This window comes from Euleptes europaea, chromosome 14, assembly GCF_029931775.1.
Source record: "Euleptes europaea isolate rEulEur1 chromosome 14, rEulEur1.hap1, whole genome shotgun sequence".
Taxonomy (NCBI): domain Eukaryota; kingdom Metazoa; phylum Chordata; class Lepidosauria; order Squamata; family Sphaerodactylidae; genus Euleptes; species Euleptes europaea.
Window position 1 is genome coordinate 48774671 of NC_079325.1, and position 19371 is coordinate 48794041.

The 19371-nt window shown below is 47.5% G+C and overlaps 1 protein-coding gene across 1 annotated transcript in view; it reads right to left on the reverse strand.

Annotated features, from left to right (window-relative positions):
- The window catches only part of CDK5RAP2 (CDK5 regulatory subunit associated protein 2), a 197462-nt gene that overhangs the window by 20737 nt on the left and 157354 nt on the right, over window positions 1-19371 (reverse strand). The window contains exons 29-32 of the mRNA XM_056860248.1: window positions 13295-13411; window positions 11553-11742; window positions 9439-9560; window positions 4462-4710 (exon numbers count right to left, since the gene is read on the reverse strand). Coding sequence (XP_056716226.1) covers window positions 4462-4710; window positions 9439-9560; window positions 11553-11742; window positions 13295-13411 — 678 coding nt within the window. The remainder of the gene's footprint in view (window positions 1-4461; window positions 4711-9438; window positions 9561-11552; window positions 11743-13294; window positions 13412-19371) is intronic.

The window sequence follows — 19371 nt, forward strand, 5'->3', positions numbered from 1 at the left end:
CAGCTGTGTGTATTCTACACATTCATAATTGTGTCTCAGGATAGTGGTGAAGGGCACAAGAACCTTGCAGAAAGCTGAGCGAGAGTGGATCTGGTCAGCACCTGGGCAGATCTCACGGGAACCCCACGTACAGCACCTGGAGTTCCATGAAAGGCAGGACAGAAATGCAACCAAATTACACACTCATTTCAAATGTGGAGAAGTTCATAAATCGAAACAGAGCTTGAGATCATTAGCTCCCTCTCTCTCGTTCTTTAAAACAAGCTCTAACCTTCATGGGCTGGAGGGCAAAGTCTGTAAAGGGTGGATAATATGAATTATCTGAGGTAGTTCAGGTAGCATTTGTCCTGGTTAGAGGGGTAAATCGTGCAAATCTCTTTGCGGCCTATCTTCAAAGCCTCTATACAAAAGAAAGGATCGCGATCCACTGTGAATTCACATTGACTTCAGTGGAGGAGTTAAGTATGGGTTTAAACTCCTTCGACTGAAACTGCTGGACTTTTAAAGTGCAGCCCTAAGCAGGTTTACTCAGAATCCTACTCAGGTCTATTCAGTGGTGCTTACTCCCAGGAAAGCATTCATAGGATTATGCTGTAAAGGGCTCAACTTTGGCCTGATATGTACAACATCTTTAAAACATTCACAATCTTTAAGGATGGCTCGCCTTACTGAAATTGCTATGTTACAATGAAATGGGATCATTGTTGACAAATGCTTTTTCCCCTGCTACACTCAGTGAGGAAACTGGCTCCCTTTTTGCACAATCTATGTGGGGTTGCCCTTGAGGATGACCAGGAAACTGTAGCGGGTACAAAACGCAGCAACTTGATAATTATCACAGGTTAGCTGGCAGGACCGTGTTAATGCTATTCTAAGATCCTTTCAGGAGCCCCATGGCGCAGAGTGGCAAGCTGCAGTACTGCAGTCCAAGCTCTGCTCATGACCTGAGTTTGATCCTGACGGAAGTTGGTTTCAGGAAGCCGGCTCAAGGTTGACTCAGCCTTCCATCCTTACGAGGTCAGTCAAATGAGTACCCAGCTTGCTGGGGGTAAAGCGAAGATGAGTGGGGAAGGCACTGGCAAACCACCCCGTAAACAAAGTCTGCCTAGTAAACGTCAGGATGTGACGTCACCCCATGGGTCAGGAATAACCCGGTGCTTGCACAGGGGACCGTTATCTTTTTAAGATCCTTTCACTGGCTGCTGATTAATTTCTGGGTACCTTTCAAGGCCTTCATAGTCTGGAGCCCACATATTTGAACAACTGCCTCTCCCTGCACATTCTTGTGAGGAAGCCTCATTCCTCCTAGCAGTGCCTAATGTTGGTCCTGGATTTGTCTAAGGAGCATCCTGCAATGGTGTGGGCTCAGACTTTTCAATAGCTTTTCCATGCTTGTGGAACAGAAGTCAGGGAGGTTCTACTCTTTGGGCTTTCTGGCAAGGCTACAAAACAGTTACTCCTAGGGTTGCCAACCTCCAAGTGGTGGCTGGAGATCTTCCACTGTTACAGCTGATCTCCATTAGACAGAGATCAGTTCCCTTGGAGAAAATGGCCACTTCGGCAATTGGACTCTATGGCACTGAAGTCCCTCCCCTCTCCAAACCCCACCCTCTCTTCAGGCTCCACCCCCAAAATGTCCAGATATTTCCCAACTCGGAGCTGGCAACCCTAGTTACTTCAGAGAAGAAGTGGTGTTGGTTTTCATACGCTGATTTTCTCTACCTTTAAAAGAGAATCAAACTGGCTTACAATCAGCTTCCCGTCTTCTCCCCACAACAGGCACTTTGTGAGATAGGTGGGGCTGAGAGAGTTTGGAGAGAATTGTGACTAGCCCAAGGTCACCCGGCAGGCTTCATGTGGAGGAGTGGGGAAACCGACCTGGTTCTCCAGATTAGAATCCACCGCTCTTTACCATTATACCACGCTGGCTTTTGGGGCAGCCTGAGTCTGGGCAAAGGGAGAATACTCTGCTGGTTGGGACACAAGGTATTTTAAGCTAGGTTATAATATGATTTTAATGTATGTTATATATGCTATTTTATTCTATTTTTTATACTGTTTTTACATTGTTGTTACCCATCTTGGGTCCTGAGATACTTGGGAGAAAGGCAGGTATTAAATATTACAAACAAACAAACAGGATTTTCCAAAAGGACAGTCACCACCTGTCTGAAATAATCTGATGACAAAAGAGACTTTCCCCACTGCTTTGAGGTATCCCAGCCTGGTCCTCTCCAAAGACTGAATCTAGTTCTTACAAACAAACCAAGTTTGTAATGAGAGACAAACCTGATTTGCCTCAGGCCGGCACGCTTCATCTTTCTTCCAGCGTGGTGCGGTGGTTAAGAGTGGTGGTTTGGAGCGGTGGATTCTGATCTGGAGAACCGGGTTTGATTCCCCACTCCTCCACATGAGCGGCGGAAGCTAATCTGGGGAATTGGATTTGTTTCCCCACTCCTACACACAAAGCCAGCTGGGTGACCTTGGGCTAATTACACTCTCTCAGCCCCACCTACCTCATAGGGTGTCTGTTGTGGGGAGGGGAAGGGGAGGTGACTGTAAGCCTGTTTGATTCTCCCTTAAGTGGTAGAGAAAGTTGGCATATAAAAATCAACTTTTCTTCTTCCTTTGTGCACAGTGTTGAGAGTAAAGACATCCTGACTTAGGAAGTCTTCAATCTAACCACAGTCAGTTGTGATGTCCAAATCCTTCCACTTCAGCAAAATGGAATTTGCTTCTTGCCCACAAACCGGGAGGTTTGCCATTATGATTTGTGGACAAGAAATAACATCCATTTGTGTATGTAAAGCACCGTCAAGTGGCAGCTGACTTATGGCAACCCCTTATGGGTTTTTCAGAGCAAGAGACTAACAGAGGTGGTTTGCCATTGCCTTCCTCTGCATAGCAACTTTGGACTTCCTTGGTGGTCTCCCATCCAAATACTAACCTGGGCTAACCCTGCTTAGCTTCCGAGATCTGAGAAGATCAGGCTATACCATGCTGCCTTCCCTCCTTAACACCATTTACCAGTGCTCAATTCAGATGTTGGGGGTTAGGCTGAAAACTTCCCAAATCCAGAAGTCTTTGAACTCGGTTCTGTGCTAGGACATAAGGAAGGTGCTCAACTGTGGAATAAACCAGGCTTCCTTTCATCTGATTACAGTCCAATTCTACTGAATAATTCCAAAATCAAGGATTAGCAAAAATACTCCCCCTCCACTGGCCCTTCAAACATAAACATTAGCGCCATTTGCCAACACCAGAAATATCTGTTTTCAATGCTGGAATTCCTGCAAAGGAAATTAAATTTTTACTGCAAATTTGAATTTTAAGATGAAACTGAAATGTCACAGGGCTGAAACAGCCACAACGAATTCTGCTCACATTTCAGCTATCTTAAGTGTTTCAGCTTAACCCGACAAAATCAAGCATATGAAAAGAAAACAGCAAATAGAGCTGTAGTATTTGTTTCTGTAGCATTTGGAGCTAAGAAGCATCCATTTATGTTCCACAGTGCTGCAAAACTCTGGATGTCCCCTTATGAGGCAGAGTTCCATGGCATGCAAGTATTTTCTGTCTTCCTTTACGTTTTAAATTGCTAGCGTCCTTCATTTAACAGCAATGCAAATAGAGGGAAAAATATTCCTCTGGGGTACAAAATTTATTCTGCTGATTTATTCACAGACCATCCAAAGCACATATTGATCGTTGGTGAGTAATGCGCTGCCTCCTGCAGCAAATGCTCTATACTCGTGCATTAAATAAACCATTCAGGTAAGCATAAAATGTGTGGAAACGTAATCCAACTGTGCTGTTAGACACAGTCTGCAAAACCGCCCCACCCCCAGCCCCCTTTAAGCAAATGGAACAAACAGTTGCAGGTTTCTGAGATAAAGACCAGCGAGTCGTTCTGAAAATATTGTCTCAACAGAGTTAAATTTGAGGAAGAGGAGGATGAAGAAGAAGAGTTGGTTTTTATATAGCTGCCCTGAGCCTGGCCGTTGGGCCGGGGAGGTCAGGGTAAAAGTGTAATGAATGAATAAATAAATAAATAAATCTTTCTCTATCACTTAAGGAAAAATCAAACTGGCTTACAACCACCTTCCCTTCCCCTCCCCACAATAGGCACCTTGTGAGGTAGGTGGGGCTGAGAGAGTGTGACTAGCCCAAGGTCACCCAGCTGGCTTCATGTGTAGGAGTGGGGAAACCAGTTCCCCAGATTAGCCTCCGCTGCTCACGTGGAGGAGTGGGGAACCAAACCCGGTTCTCCAGATCAGAGTCCACTGCTCCAAACCACCACTCTCAACCGCTACACCACGCTGGCTCCTGCACAATACACACACTGGCACAACAATCTATGGCACGCTCAAGTTCTCTCCTTGCCAACCTGCTTTTTGGTGGACCGGCTACGAGCAGACCCCTTTAAAGCAGTCACCCATTCAAATGTGTACTGCCCCGTACCATTGATCCCAGTGTAATGCTGCAGTTCTTGTTTCAAAAGGTAGTTGATATTCACAGTCGACCCTGAGCTGGCTTTCTGTCTCCTGCCTCTTGAAAGCTGCTCTTCGAGTTTTTCGTGCAACGTCCTGTTTGCCTGGATGCTTCTTTCAAGCTGTGCTCTCAAGTCCCGTATTTCAGTTAATAGTTCATGCAAGTCAAGTGGGCTGTTTTGATCTTTCCAGCACTCGTCTGATCCGTCACGGCTGAGATCTGAGGACGTTGAACAAAAATAAATCACCGTTGCGAACAATTATAATCGTCATTATTAAATGCTGAACGAGCGCGTTTGAGCCAGATATTAAGAACTAACTACAAACAGTAGGTAGATAATGGCCTGGGGGGAGGGGATCCACCAATCTTAATTGCTTCTACCCTCCAAAGATTTAATAAGAGCCAAAATTATTTTTCAATTTGTCTATAAAAGCTAATGTTGCATACCCAAGGCAAAATTATGGATAATATGGGACTGGAACAAAAAAAAGATTTGTAAATTCTGAAGGGCATTTGAAAGCATCGTTTAGGTGGGAAGGAAGAAAGAAAGAAAAGAATGGGGGGGGAAAGAAAGAAAGAAAGAAAGAAAGAAAGAAAGAAAGAAAGAAAGAAAGAAAGAAAGAAAGAAAGAAAGAAAGAAAGAAAGAAAGAAAGAAAGAAAGAAAAAAAGAAAAAAAGAAAGAAAAAAAGAAAGAAAAAAAGAAAGAAAAAAAGAAAGAAAAAAAGAAAGAAAGAAAGAAAGAAAGGACAAACTTGCACTTAATAGATGAAAATTAACATTGATTAAAAAGGTAAAATATAACAATATATCTGTTTGTAAAATATTCCAAGGAATGAACATTGATACCAATGTTAGCAAAAATATCCTATTTGAAACTGAGGGGAAACAAAGAGAATGTTTTCGCAACATGACTAAACTGCATGAGTGCTAATCATAGCAATCAACCCGTTCCCCTCAAATTTACCTACTCAGCGAATTTATATGCTGCCTTTCCATTTAAAAATGCTCAAGGCTGTTTACAAGCTAAAGGTCCCCTGTGCAAGCACCGGGTGATTCCTGACCCATGGGGTGACATCACATCCTGACGTTTCCTAGGCAGACTTTGTTTACGGGGTGGTTTGCCAGTGCCTTCCCCAGTCATCTTCCTTTTACTCCCAGCAAGCTGCGTACTCATTTTACCAACCTCGGAAGGATGGAAGGCTGAGTCAACAACAATGTAAAGTACAAAAAAGGAATAATATATACACAAGTGGGGACCTGCAAGCAACTTGCAGGGCAGCCATCCCATTCCTTTCATCTGTTTCCTCCCTCTCTTCCCCCACTTCACTCAGAGTCTCTCTCTCTCCCCCTCACATCCCTCTCCTTTCCAAGCTAAATAAATTAGGGCCATTTAGCTTGGAAAGAAGGCGGTTAGGGGGCAACATGATAGAGGTCTATAAAATTATGCATGGTATGGAGAGAGTAGACAGGGAGAAGCTTTTCTCCCTCTCTCATAATACCAGAATGTGGGGTGATCTGCTGAAGCTGGAGGGAGAGAAATTCAAAGCAGATAAAAGGAAGTAATTCTTCACACAACACATAGTTAAATTGTGGAACTCCCGGCCCCAGGATGTGGCGATGGCAGCCGACTTGGAAGGCTTTAAGCGGGAGTGGACATGTTCATGGAGGAGAGTGCTATTCATGGCTACTGGTCTAAATGGATACTAGTCATGATGCATAACTTTTCTCTCCAGGATCAGAGGAGCATGCCCATTATATTAGGTGCCTTGGAACACAGGCAGGATACTACTGCTGCAGTCGTCTTGTTTGTGGGCTTCCTAGAGGCACCTGGTTGGCCACTGCATGAACAGACTGCTGGACTTGATGGGCCTAGATCTGATCCAGCATGGCCTTTCTTATGTTCTCTCTTACTTTCTCTCTCTCCACCCGCCCCCCATGTCTACTGTCACTTGCCTTGATAGCAGCCACTCCTCTCTCACCTGCCAGCAATTTTGCAGCCTCAGTTGGCAGGGTTGATGGAGGAGTAACCTGAGGGGTTACCCAAGTTTGCAGAACTATCTGTTTTTGGTCGGTATGGTCCTGATCTGTGGATTTACATATGCGCAGACCACACTTGACTATTAGAATATATTTATTTGAAATCATGAGAAAACAGAGCCAGGGTGGGAAATGTTCTTAATGTGGCAGCTCCACCCCTGGGAACATCCTGGAAATGCCCCCCCCCCCCCAGCAGTACAAGCTTTCCCAGGAAAGCCCTGGCGGAGTAACTGCACTGGTGTCGGGTGCTGGTGGCACCTACGCCAGCATGGGGTCTTGCCAGCTCCAAAGGAGCTTTGGATCCCCTTCAGGAATGGGCTGTTGAACAAAAGACCCCTAGGGGAGCTACAAAGGAAATGGAAGCCTTACTATGATTATGCACAATTGTAATTTTTTAACTAGGCATTAGAATATCTAGAGCAAATACGTATTAGTTATGGATTGATTTCTGAATTACTATTTCTTGCTATAGATAACTCCATTAAGGTCTATACTGTCTTGTATTTTGCTAATACATATACTTAATATTAATGTTATACTGTTATTTAGTAAAAGTATAAGTTTTTGTACCGCTGATATGTTAATCATTTTGACTAGACTAATAGGAGGTCAGTCTAATAAAATCTTAGACCAGCTTGAAGGAGTAATATAATAAGAAATATATGTTTTAAAAATTATTAAGAGGTATACTATTTTTTAACTAAGGGATATTGTTGTTTTTTACTTCTTTTTTATTTAGTCCTTTCCAGTAATTTAGCTGATATCATAGAATACAGCAGTTAAATGGTGCTCTTTAGAAGGTCAGATATACTGTATGTATGGTTTTATGTCTGATACTGTGTTTTTGTATTGTCTTTTGTTATATATTTAATAAAATATATATTTTTTAAAAAAGGAATGGGTTGTAAAAAGCACTTTTTGTGCCTTGACTCCTGCTCTCCCCAACAAGTTCAGTGCCTCTCCACCATCTGATAAAAAACAACTAACAATCAGCATTATAAACCTGCTCTAAGATGACATTACAAGAGAATACCTATGCTATCCCTTAAGTTCTCATAGTTTCTTCCTCCTCCTTTTCTTCCAGTGGGAAAATCACCCAAACTGAAAAACAGGGCGGCAAATCACTAGAATTAAGCTACACCATAGCCTTGAAAAGAAGTCCACTAAAGTAAGAAGCCTACAAAAATTTTACTAGCAGATGTGAGTCATTTGTATCCTAAACCAGCAGATGCTTGTCATCTGGAAGAACCAACATTTATTAGCTCCCAGACGAGTGGCTATATTCTTAACAGCATGAAGAAATGTTAACTTGGAAAATGGTTTCTCTCAAGTGACACCAGCCAAATGTTACAGAAAGGCTATACCTAAGGTTGCTGTGCCCCAGATCAAACCTCTTACACTGGCATGGCTTCCTCCCATGAAGCAGAATAAGAAGAGTTGGTTTTTATATGCCGACTTTCTCTGCCACTTAAGGAAGAATCAAACCAGCTTACAATCACCCTTCATTCCCCTTCCCACAACAGACACTCTGTGAGGTAGGTGGGGCTGAAAGTGTGCCTAGCCCAAGGTTACCCAGCTGGCTTCATGTGTAAGAGTGGGGAAACCAGTTCACTAGATTAGCCTCCGCCACTCATGTGGAAGGGAATCAAACCTGGTTCTCCAGATCAGAGTCCTCCGCTCCAAACCACCGTTCTTAACCACTACACCATGCTGGCTCACAACTGAGGTAGCAGACAAACTTTGCGCAGCTGGGGATGATGGAACTGGGGGAGGAAAGGTCACAGGCGATGGGGATATTTGAGTAGAGAGACAATGGCAAGCAAGGCCATAGGAGACTCAGAAGGTAATGAGCAGCCTTGCTGCATCCAGGAGCAGCCAAGAAGTGGTTTAAAGATATAAGGTCTCAAATGGCTAGAATGACATGACAGAGGTAAATGACTTGGGTGGCAGAAACCCAATTTCAACACTCCCAACCCCCACTCAGCCATAAAGCTCCCTGGATGACCCTGGGCCGGTTCCTCTGTCTCAGCCCTAATTCACCTAATTCACAGGGTTGTTATGAGGCTAGTGGGGAAAGGGAGAACCAGCTAAGCTATCCTGAGATATGCAAAGGAATGGCAGGATATGTGATTGATATTGTAGGTGAGAGGGCCAAGAGGTCAGAATGAAAGCCAGAAAGGAGAAAGTTTTAGTCAAGACAATTATAGCATGAACAAGAGTTTTTGGAGAAGAGAGATGAAGAAGAGTTGGTTTTTATACCCCACTTTTCTCTACCTTTAAGGAGTCTCAAAGTGGCTTACAATCGCATTCCTTCCTCTCCCTACAACAGACACCTTGTGAGGCAGGTGGGGCTGAGAGAGTTCGGAGAGAACTGTGACTGGCCCAAGGTCATCCAGCAGGCTTCATGTGGAAGAGTGGGGGAATCAAACCTGGTTCTCCAGATTAGAGTCCACCGCTCATGTGGAGGAGTGGGGAATCAAACCCGGTTCTCCAGATTAGAGTCCACCACTCATGTGGAGGAGTGGGGAATCAAACCTGGTTCTCTAGATTAGAGTCCACCGTTCATGTTGAGGAGTGGGGAATCAAACCTGGTTCACCAGACTAGAGTCTGCCGCTCTTAACCACTACACCATGCTGGCCCACGGCCAAGGACCACCCATGAGTGGCTGGAAGGAAAACCATGCCAGCCTTAGGATCCTCTCTCTTCTTGGAACATCATATGTGCCCCCAGGCCCATTTAAAGTGGGCCGACCTCACAATTTCAAAGCCCCTGTGTTGAAGGCTGATCCAATAGCCATTATTTTTTCCAGTTAGGGGAAATGAAGCCAGCAACTGAAAACAGAGAACGGAATCCAGAGACAAGGGGGCTGCAGCAAGAAAAGCTATGGGCAAGATCCCACTGTTCATACCTTTTTGACTTTTGATTGTTTCGTCTAACTTTTCGTACACCTTGAGCTCAAGTTGCAGCGAGTGCAGCAATTTGTCGTTCTCCAACTGCTGGCGCTGTTTTGCGTTCAGTTCTGTCTGCAGCCTGTGACATTCCAATTCAGGAGATTAGTAAGTGCTTAAGACCCTGGCAACCTCCTAAATGTGATCTGGCTGTGCAAACGCCACAACTGTAACCCCTTTGGAAGGAAATTAGAATGGAAAGGCTGGAATTGACCGGGTCATACAGTTACACCTCCTGCCCTGAAAGGAGATCGTCATCGCAGCCGTCCCACACCACAGAAACCCAGATCGTGATCCCAACCTGCAGAAAAAGCATGATGGAGCACAGGGGCATCCCTGCAAGGCAGACAGCTCCAGAAACATACTGTAGCAGAAGATAAAGCCCCCAACGGCCCTAAAGGTAAAGGTAAGGTAAAGGTCCCCTGTGCAAGCACCGGGTCATTCCTGACCCATGGGGTGACGTCACATCCCGACGTTTACTAGGCAGACTTTGTTTATGGGATGGTTTGCCAGTGCCTTCCCCAGTCATCTTCCCTTTACCCCCAGCAAGATGGGTACTCATTTTACCAACCTCGGAAGGATGGAAGGCTGAGTAGACCTCAAGCTGGCTACCTGAAACCAACTTCCGTCGGGATCGAACTCAGGTCATGAGCAGAGCTTGGACTGCAGTACTGCAGCTTACCACTCTGCACCAACGGCCCTAGCCATTATGATCTCAAGGTAGTTTCAGATGGGTAGCAGTGTCAGTCTGCAGTTGAAGAGCAAGATTTGAGTCCAGTAGCACGTTAAAGACCAGCAAAATTCCCAGGGTGCAAGTTGAGTATCCCTTACCCAGAATGCTGGGGACCAGAAGTGTTCTGTATTTCGGATCTTGGAATATTTGCATATACCTAATGAGATACCTTGGGGATGGGACCCAAGACTAAACACAAAATTCATTTATGCTTTATATATGTTTTATATACACTTTATTACACATAGCCTGAAAGTAATTTTAAACCATGTTTTTAATAATGTTGCATGCATTGAACCATCAGAAAGCAAAGGTGTAACCGTCTCACCAGAATACCTGTATCAGCTGTTAAACAAGAGCAACAACAAACAAACAACGGCAGGCTTTCATTGTCCACCTACAATGCTGGGTTCACTGTATTTTGTTTTTTTTAGGTGAGAAGAAACACCAGAAGCAGTTGAGGGACCAGGAAGTGGGTCCTCTAGGGATGAGGAGGCATTCTGCTGGATGGGAGCTTGGAATGTTTAGTCTGGAGGAGGTTGAAGAGGGGACATGATTGATCTCTTTAAGTATCTGAAAGGCTGCCACTTAGAGGAGGGCGGGGAGCTGCTCCTGTTGGCAGCAGAGGATAGGACTTGCAATAAGGGGTTTAAATTGGGGGAGGAAAGGTACCGGCTGCATATGAGGAAACATTTTTTTTACTGTAAGAGTTGTTTGACAGAGGAATCAGGTACCTAGGGAGGTGGTGAGCTCCCCCTCACTGGCAGTCTTTAAGCAGAGGCTGGACAAGCACTTTGTCAAGGAGTCTCTAGGCTGATCCTGCATTGAGCAGGGGGTTTGACTAGATGGCAGGCATCGCCCCTTCCAACTCCATGATTGTATGGCTTTTTAAAATGTTTCCTCCAGTGTCATCTGCCTCATTAATGACATTTTTTGTCTTTAAAAGGTAAAGGTCCCCTGTGCAAGCACCAGGTCATTCCTGACCCATGGGGTGACGTCACATCCCGACGTTTTTTAGGCAGACTTTGTTTCCCTTTCCACCTCTTCCCCCATGTCTTAGGTAGATTATCTACTCTGTGTGTGTGTGTGTGTGAAGAGCCATCAAGTCGCAGCCGACTTATGGCGACCCCTTTTGGGGTTTTCATGGAAAGAGACTAACAGAGGTGGTTTGCCAGTGCCTTCCTCTGCACAGCAACCCTGGTATTCCTTGGTGGTCTCCCATCCAAATACTAACCAGGGCCGACCCTGCTTAGCTTCTGAGATCTGACGAGATCAGGCTAGCCTGGGCCATCCTACCTGGCTCTTATCAACAGAGACGATAAGCAACGATAGGATTAATACCTATTTAACTCATTTCTGATGTTATAAACTTCATGCGTCAGCTGCCCGTTTTCTTCCTCCCTCTTGCCCACTTCTTTTTGCAGCTTCTCGTTTTCTTTTTTCATGTACTCGAAGTCCTTGTGCAGGCGCTCAACAATAATATGCTTCTTTGAAAGTGATTCACGCAACTTTTCGTTTTCCTTTTGTTTGTCTGCAAGGGGAAGAACCTCAAATTGTTCAAAAGGGCCATGGTTGATCTTAAGCAACTCTTCTTGGGGAGTTCAAGATATGCTATGGACCTCCCCCAAGAAAACAAAAACCAAATCAAGGAAGGAGCAGCTGAAATGAGATACTTGTCTGATGCTTACAATTTTGGCACTCCAATTTTCTTGTGCACTTTTGAAAGAGAAAGTTGTCTGATAGAAACAGAAAAAAAATTAAACCCCCCCCATGGAATGCCTCAACTACATGAAGCCTTGTAGCTTGTAACACACTCTCTGTTGGAATAACTCAATTAGGTTCTCAGAAGGGAATGTCCTTTATCAAGAAGACTGAAAAGATAATCTTAGTGTTGGTAAACATCAGTTTGTGAGAACAGCTCATGGACATCAACTCCGAGTTGAGGCACACAACACTCAGGGCTAGTCTATAACTGACGCTCTTCATGTGGAATGACTGTGGATAGCCTTCACGTGGAAGCAATCCCTAAGTCTTCAAGTACCTGAAGGGCTGTCATATAGAAGATGGTGCCGAGTTGTTTTCTGTTGCCCCAGAAGTTTGGACCAGAACCAACAGTTTGAAATTAAATCAAAAGAGTTTCTGTCTAGACCGGGGTGTCAAACATAAGGCCCGGTGGCCGGATCTGGCCCCTTGAGAACTCTTATCCGGCCCATGAGCCAGCTGAGGCAGCCACTGCCCCACACTCTCGATTGGGCTGGCGAGGCATGGCCCTGCCTGACCAAGTGGCATTATTGTCATATCCGGCCCTCGTAACAATTCAGTTCGACACCCCTGGTCTAGACATTAGGAAAAAAATTCTAATAGTTAGAGCGGTTCCTCAGTGGAACAGGCTTCCTTGGGAGGTGGTAAGCTCTCCTTCCCTGGAGGTTTTTAAGAACAGGTTAGATGGGCCTCTGTCACCAATGCTGATTCTGTGACCTTAGGCAGATCATGAGAGGGAGGGCATCTTGGCCATCTTCTGGTCATGAAGTAGGGGTCACTGGGAGTGTGTGAGGGGAGTTGTGAATTTCCTGCACTGTACAGGGGATTGGACTCGATGACCCTGGTGGTCCCTTCCAACTCTATGACTCGATGATTCTACAGTTACTACCAGCCTCACCTCTGAAGGCTAGGAAGCAAAGAGCAGGGATTATTAGGGGGGAGATCAAAAGTGGCAGGGTATGTGGAGGCTGGAGATTATGCCATTCTGCACATTGGGGCAGAAGTGACCCCTTCTCCAACAGTGTACTATCTGTGCCATGGGGCTCTGTGGGACTGCTGATTATGCCAGCAAACGGGCGGGTGCACTCACACGACATGAAACCAAGCCTTTGAAAAAATAAATAAAAATAAAAACTGGTGTGCTCAAGAATCTATTGAATACAGCAGCTGCCATAATGCTTAACAGTAAAGTAACAAATATGCTGTCCTAAACATGCTGTTGAGAACTAAAACATCATGCTCTCATATTCTGTCTTGATTCAAATGATAAGCCTCCTCCAAATTTTGTCCCATCCCTTTAGTGTTGCATTTTCTTATCTTACCTCGAGATCCGTTCGCCAGCATTATGTTCAGCAGCTGATTTTGCTTCCTCAGGAAATGAATTTCAGAAGTCAGGGAATCATGTTGCTCTGAGCCATGGATACAAACGTTTGCGGGACCTATAAACATATACATAAGAAATGATTTATGAGTAATCTCCAGGTCACTAAAGATTAAACTTTCCTAGACAAGAACAATTTAAACAATGCCCGGCGGGGGGAGGTGGAGAGAAGAACACTGCACACTATGAAAGCTATTTATCCTTTATACATTCTGAAGGTTATCATCACTACAGAGAGAGGTAATTCAGGTGGACTCTGAGAAAGCCATCCCAACGTCGCTTCTGACGCCAGGCTAATATCAACAAAATTGCAAATTATCCCTGGCAGATAATAGCTTTGGGTACCGACACTGCCACCCTTATCTTGGGCCTCCAGCCAGAGATTGTGGAGAGACAAATTGCAGGCATTTTCAATACCTTGTAAATTACTGCGTTTTCAAAGCAGAATGCGAGTTCCGTGCTTCCTAAGTCCCGGCCGATCTCCCTGCTGAAGTGGGATTGTGTCTGCTCAGGCGGCGGCTGGACAGACTTTGAGCGGAGCGTGTCCCTGGGTGAGAGATCCCCTGCTACACTGCTAATGAGGTGATCTTCAGCATGCTGGAGCCGCTGACTGGTATACAGCTGTCAAACCAGTGGCTCCAGCATGGCAGTACCCTCAGTACCAGTTTGATTCCCTGCTCCTCCACATGAGCGGTGGACTCTAATCTGGTGAACTGGGTTTGTTTCCCCCCTCCTCCACATGAGCGGCAGACGCTAATCTGGTAAACTGGATTTGTTTCCCGGTTCCTACACGTGAAGCCAGCTGGGTGACTTTGAGCTAGTCACAGCTCTCTTAGAGCTCTCTCAGCCTCACCTACCTCACAGGGTGTCTACTGTGGGGAGGGGAAGGGAGGGTGATTGTAAGCTGGTTTGAGTCTTTCTTAAGTGGCAGAGAAAGTCAGCATATAAAAACCAATTCTTCTTCATAAATCCTGTCTGATCTCCCTGCTGAAGTGGGATTGTGTCTGCTCGAGCAGCAGCTGTACAGACTTTGCGTGGATCGTGTCCCTGGGTTAGGACTTGAGAGATCTCCTGCTACGCTGCTAATGAGGTGATCTTCAGCATGCTGGAGCCAATGGTATCCAGCTGTCATACCAATGGCTCCAGCGTGGCAGTGCCCTCTTATGGCAGTACCCTCAAGCATCAAGAGGGACTGTGGAGAACATGGTTTGTCCCTGGAGTCTCCAGTTAAAGGCTACTGGGTTAGGAGAAAGGCAAAGACCTCTGCCTTAGACCACCTCTGTCCGAGTAAACAGTACTGGGCTAGATGGCTCAGTGGCAGAGCTCATGATTTGCAGGGGATTCTAGTCTCATCTTAAAGGATTTCAGGTATCAAAGAGTGAAAAGGCTTCTGTGGGAGACCTCAGTGAGCCAAGCAGACCATCCTGGACCAGTACCATGATTTAGAATAAAACATCTTTATATGGTAGGGGACATGGATCAGCTGTGGAGCTTAGAACCCAGAACATCCCTGGCAGAATTGATTGCATCTCCAATTAAAGGCTCTCAAGTTGGAAGGCTAGGAAAAAAACTATTTCTTAAAAGCCCAAACAGAGAAAAGCTGATGCCCATAAATTATAGGATGGGCCATAGCTCAGTGGCAGAGAAGAGTTGGTTTTTCTATGCCAATTTTCTCTACCTTGTAAGGAGAATCAAACCGGCTTAGAATCTCTTTCCCTTTTCTCTCCCCACAACAGACACCTTGTGAGGTAGGTGGAGCTGAGAGAGCTCGAAGAGAACTGCGACTAGCCCAAGGTCACCCAGCAGGCTTCATGTGGAGGAGTGGGGAAACCAACCCGGTTCTCCAGATTAGAGTCCACCGCTCTTAACCACTGCTCCACGCTGGCCTTTGCTTGTTTTTGTATCTGGGTCTTCTGACTGGGCCTCAGATTTGGTTGAGCCCGTCAATTAAGTTCTCCCTTCCTTTTTCATCTCAGTCCTGAATACTGCCAGGTGCAATCCACCGAAGTCAGCTGGAGTGGTGATTATCCTTGAAGCAGCTCAAACTCTTTTTTTTCCCCTGACTCAGTTTGGGAGCCTTGGTCGGTGATAAGTAACAGCTGACGATTCCAAAGTGCCGAGACGCCCGGCTTTTATTTATAACAAGCGAGCCAGTGTCTAGGCTTGCAGAGATGTTTGAAGATATTATGGATGAAAGTGACAGTGGATCAAACTGGGTCCAAGGAAAAGCAGCTCACATTCACTGTGTTTTTCAACTGTCATTATTTCAAAGGGCAGTTTCTCAGCTGTGAGCTTCAGCGGTGGAACAACTTCTGAAAGCCCAGCTTGTATTTAAAACTGCGTTCTAAGACAGATAGATAACTCTGTGTGCATGCATGCATCTGTCCTTACATGTGGGAATGATGCAATTACAAGAAGCCTATTCTAGATTCTGAGCATCTTCACATTTGGCATAAGAGGAGGAGGAGGAGAAGAAGAGTTGGTATTTACCGTATTTTTCGCTCCATAGGACGCACCGCTCCATAAGACGCACCTAGTTTTTAAAGGAGGAAAACAAGAAAAAATCTTGTTTTCCTCCTCTAAAACTTGTCTTATGGAGGGTGCGTCAAGATGGCGCGAGCCCGCGTTCCCCGCGCCGACGGCCAGCTGGGAGGTGGGCAGGGCCACGCAGAGCACTTTCCAAGACCTCCCCCACCCCCGCCCGGCTTCTAGAGACTCCCTGGAAGCCCGGCGGGGGGGTCTTTAAACTCCTCTGCGCTGCCATCCCAGGCAGCACAGAGGAGTTTAAAGATCCCCCTGCCCGGCTTCCAGGGACTCCCTGGAAGCCCGGCGGGGGGGTCTTGAAAGTGCTCTGCGCTGCTATCCCAGGCAGCTCAGAGGAGTTTAAAGACCCCCCCGCCGGGCTTCCAGGGACTCCCTGGAAGCCGGGCGGGGGGGGTCTTTAAACTCCTCTGCGCTGCCATCCCAGGCAGCACAGAGGAGTTTAAAGATCCCCCCGCCTGGCTTCCAGTCCCTGGAAGCCGGGCGGGGGGGTCTTTAAACTCCTCGCTGCCTGGGATGGCAGCACAGAGGTGTCCAAGCCGGCTCCCGGGGCTGCCTGGCTCTGCGCCACGTTGCCACTACGCTGGGTGGCTGGGAGCCCCGGGAGCCGGCTTGAACGCAGCCAGCCAGCTGGGGGGGGTGGGAGGCCCCTCCCAGCCGCCCAGCGCAGCGGCAGCGGGGCGCGGAGTCAGGCAGCCCCGGGAGCCGGCTTGAACGGCGTCCCCAGCTGGCTGGCAGCAGCCGAGCCGGCACCCGGGGCTGCCCGGCTCTGCGCCCCGCTGCCGCTGCGCTGGGCGGCTGGGAGGCCCCTCCCACCTCCCCAGCTGGCTGGCGCCATTTAAGCCGGCTCCCGGGGCTGCCCGACTCCGCGCCCCGCTGCCGCTGCCAGCCAGCTGGGGTGGGTTGGAGGCCCCTCCCAGCCGCGCAGCTGGCTGGCTGCGTTCAAGCCGGCTCCCGGGGCTCCCAGCCACCCAGCGTAGTGGCAACGTGGCGCAGAGCCAGGCAGCCCCGGGAGCCGGCTTGGACACCTCTGTGCTGCCATCCCAGGCAGCGAGGAGTTTAAAGACCCCCCCGCCCGGCTTCCAGGGACTGGAAGCCAGGCGGGGGGATCTTTAAACTCCTCTGTGCTGCCTGGGATGGCAGCGCAGAGGAGTTTAAAGACCCCCCCCGCCCGGCTTCCAGGGAGTCCCTGGAAGCCCGGCGGGGGGGTCTTTAAACTCCTCTGAGCTGCCTGGGATAGCAGCGCAGAGCACTTTCAAGACCCCCCCGCCGGGCTTCCAGGGAGTCCCTGGAAGCCGGGCAGGGGGATCTTTAGAGGGGCACGGAGCCGGGACGCCAGGGCCGGCATCGTGAGGCCCCTCCCAGCCGTGCAACGGCAGCAGGGTGCAGAGCCGGGCAGCCCAGGGAGCCGGCTTGAATGCCGCCAGCCAGCTCCAAGCCGCCCAGTGCAGCGGCAGCGGGGCACCGAGTAGGGCAGCCCCGGGAGCCGGCTCAGGTGCTGCCAGCCAGCTGGGGGGGTGGGAGGCCCCTCCCACCTCCCCAGCTGGCTGGCGCCATTTAAGCTGGCTCCCGGGGCTGCCCGACTCCGCGCCCCGCAGCCGCTGCGCTGGGCGGCTGGGAGGGGCCTCCCACCCCCCAGCTGGCTGGCAGCAGCTGAGCCGGCTCCCGGGGCTGCCCTACTCGGTGCCCCGCTGCCGCTGCACTGGGCGGCTTGGAGCTGGCTGGCGGCATTCAAGCCGGCTCCCTGGGCTGCCCGGCTCTGCACCCCGCTGCCGTTGCACGGCTGGGAGGGGCCTCACGATGCCGGCCCTGGCGTCCCGGCTCCGTGCCCCTCTACCGCTGCGCTGGGGGGCTGGGAGGGGCCTCCCACCCCCCCAGCTGGCTGGCGGCATCCCAGCCGGCCCGGCGACCCAGCTCGGCACCCCGCTACCGCTGCATTCGCTCCATAAGACGCACTGACATTTCCCCTCACTTTTGAGGAGGAAAAAAGTGCGTCTTATGGAGCGAAAAATACGGTATATGCCGACTTTCTCTACCGCTTAAGGAAGAATCAAACCGGCTTATATTCCCTTCCCCTCCCCGCAATGGACACCCTGTGAGGTAGGTGGGCCTGAGAGAGCTCTAAGAGAGCTGTGAGTAGCCCAAGGTCACCCAGCTGGCTTCATGTGTAGGAGTGGGGAAACAAATCCAGTACACCAGATTCGCGTCCGCCGCTCATGTGTAGGAGTGGGGAATCAAACCTGGTTCTCCAGATCAGAGTCCACCGTCCAAGCCACCGCTCTTAACCACTACCAGCTCTTAGACCAGCTCCATCCACTCTGGTTCACTGTTTCCCATAGTGGCCAACCAGATAATGTATTTACTTCAGAACGTTTACATCCTGCCTCTCTGTGAAATTTTTATCAGAGGTAACTTTCAATGTAAAACAATCGAAGGATTCAAAGAAGCACAATCATTAATTTTAGAACTAATGACAATAGGCAACATTAAAATGAGAAGGTCATAATTAGCTTTAAAGTCAGTCTAAAATCACAAATAAAAAATATTAAGAAAGGATTTTTTTTTTTTGGCCATCAAGATGAGGGTACTTAAAGGACCATCTTTTCCCATATGAGTTTCCTCATCAACTAAGTTCAACTTCAGAGGCCTGGCTCTGTGTTCACAGGTAAGCTGGGTGAGCACCAGAGCACCAGGCCTTTTCAGCTGTGGCCCCTCAATTATGGAATCCCCTCTTATACTGATTCACCTGGTACTAGGCAGAAATATTTTTATTCTCCCAAACATTTTGTTGATATGGTTTTGGTTGGTTCTCTGCTGAGCTCCCACTACCTCCTTGCCCTGGATGAATTGTTTATTTTATCTTATCCCCTGTGTTAGTTCCCCTGGCTACTTTCCCATTCAGTTAAATATGGGATAACTCTTGTTGTCATGACCGCAAAAAGCTTTGTACTTCTCACCTAAATAAGCTTTTTATTTCTACTGAGAATTAGGAAGAGGCACTTACAATAAATGATGGCTGAAAATACCAGGTGCCACAATGAAATTTCTGGGTGCTATGGTGCCCAGACACCTGCGATTTGCTGAGCCCTGCCTTAAGCAAATAAATAAATGGTCTGGGACCATCTCAAGGGCTACCTGCACATGAATGATCCTGCTTGATCACTTATGCCATTTTTTGAGGCACTGCTGTACAATCCACCACTATTCCCAGCATTTTTAAAATGCTATTATGTCATTAATTTGCACAGAACACTTCTGTCAGAAATGGTTGATTGATTGATTGATTGATTGATAGAGCTCGTTATCTGTGGCTGAAGGCCATCACAAATCACCGTACAAAACATTAAAATAACATTAAAATATTATAAAATAACATTAAAATAACTTTAAAACAGTCTGACCCACAAGAAACTAATATTTAAATATGTTAAGATTTCTGGTTAAAAACAGCTTTAGCTCGGATTTTCTCAGCTGCTA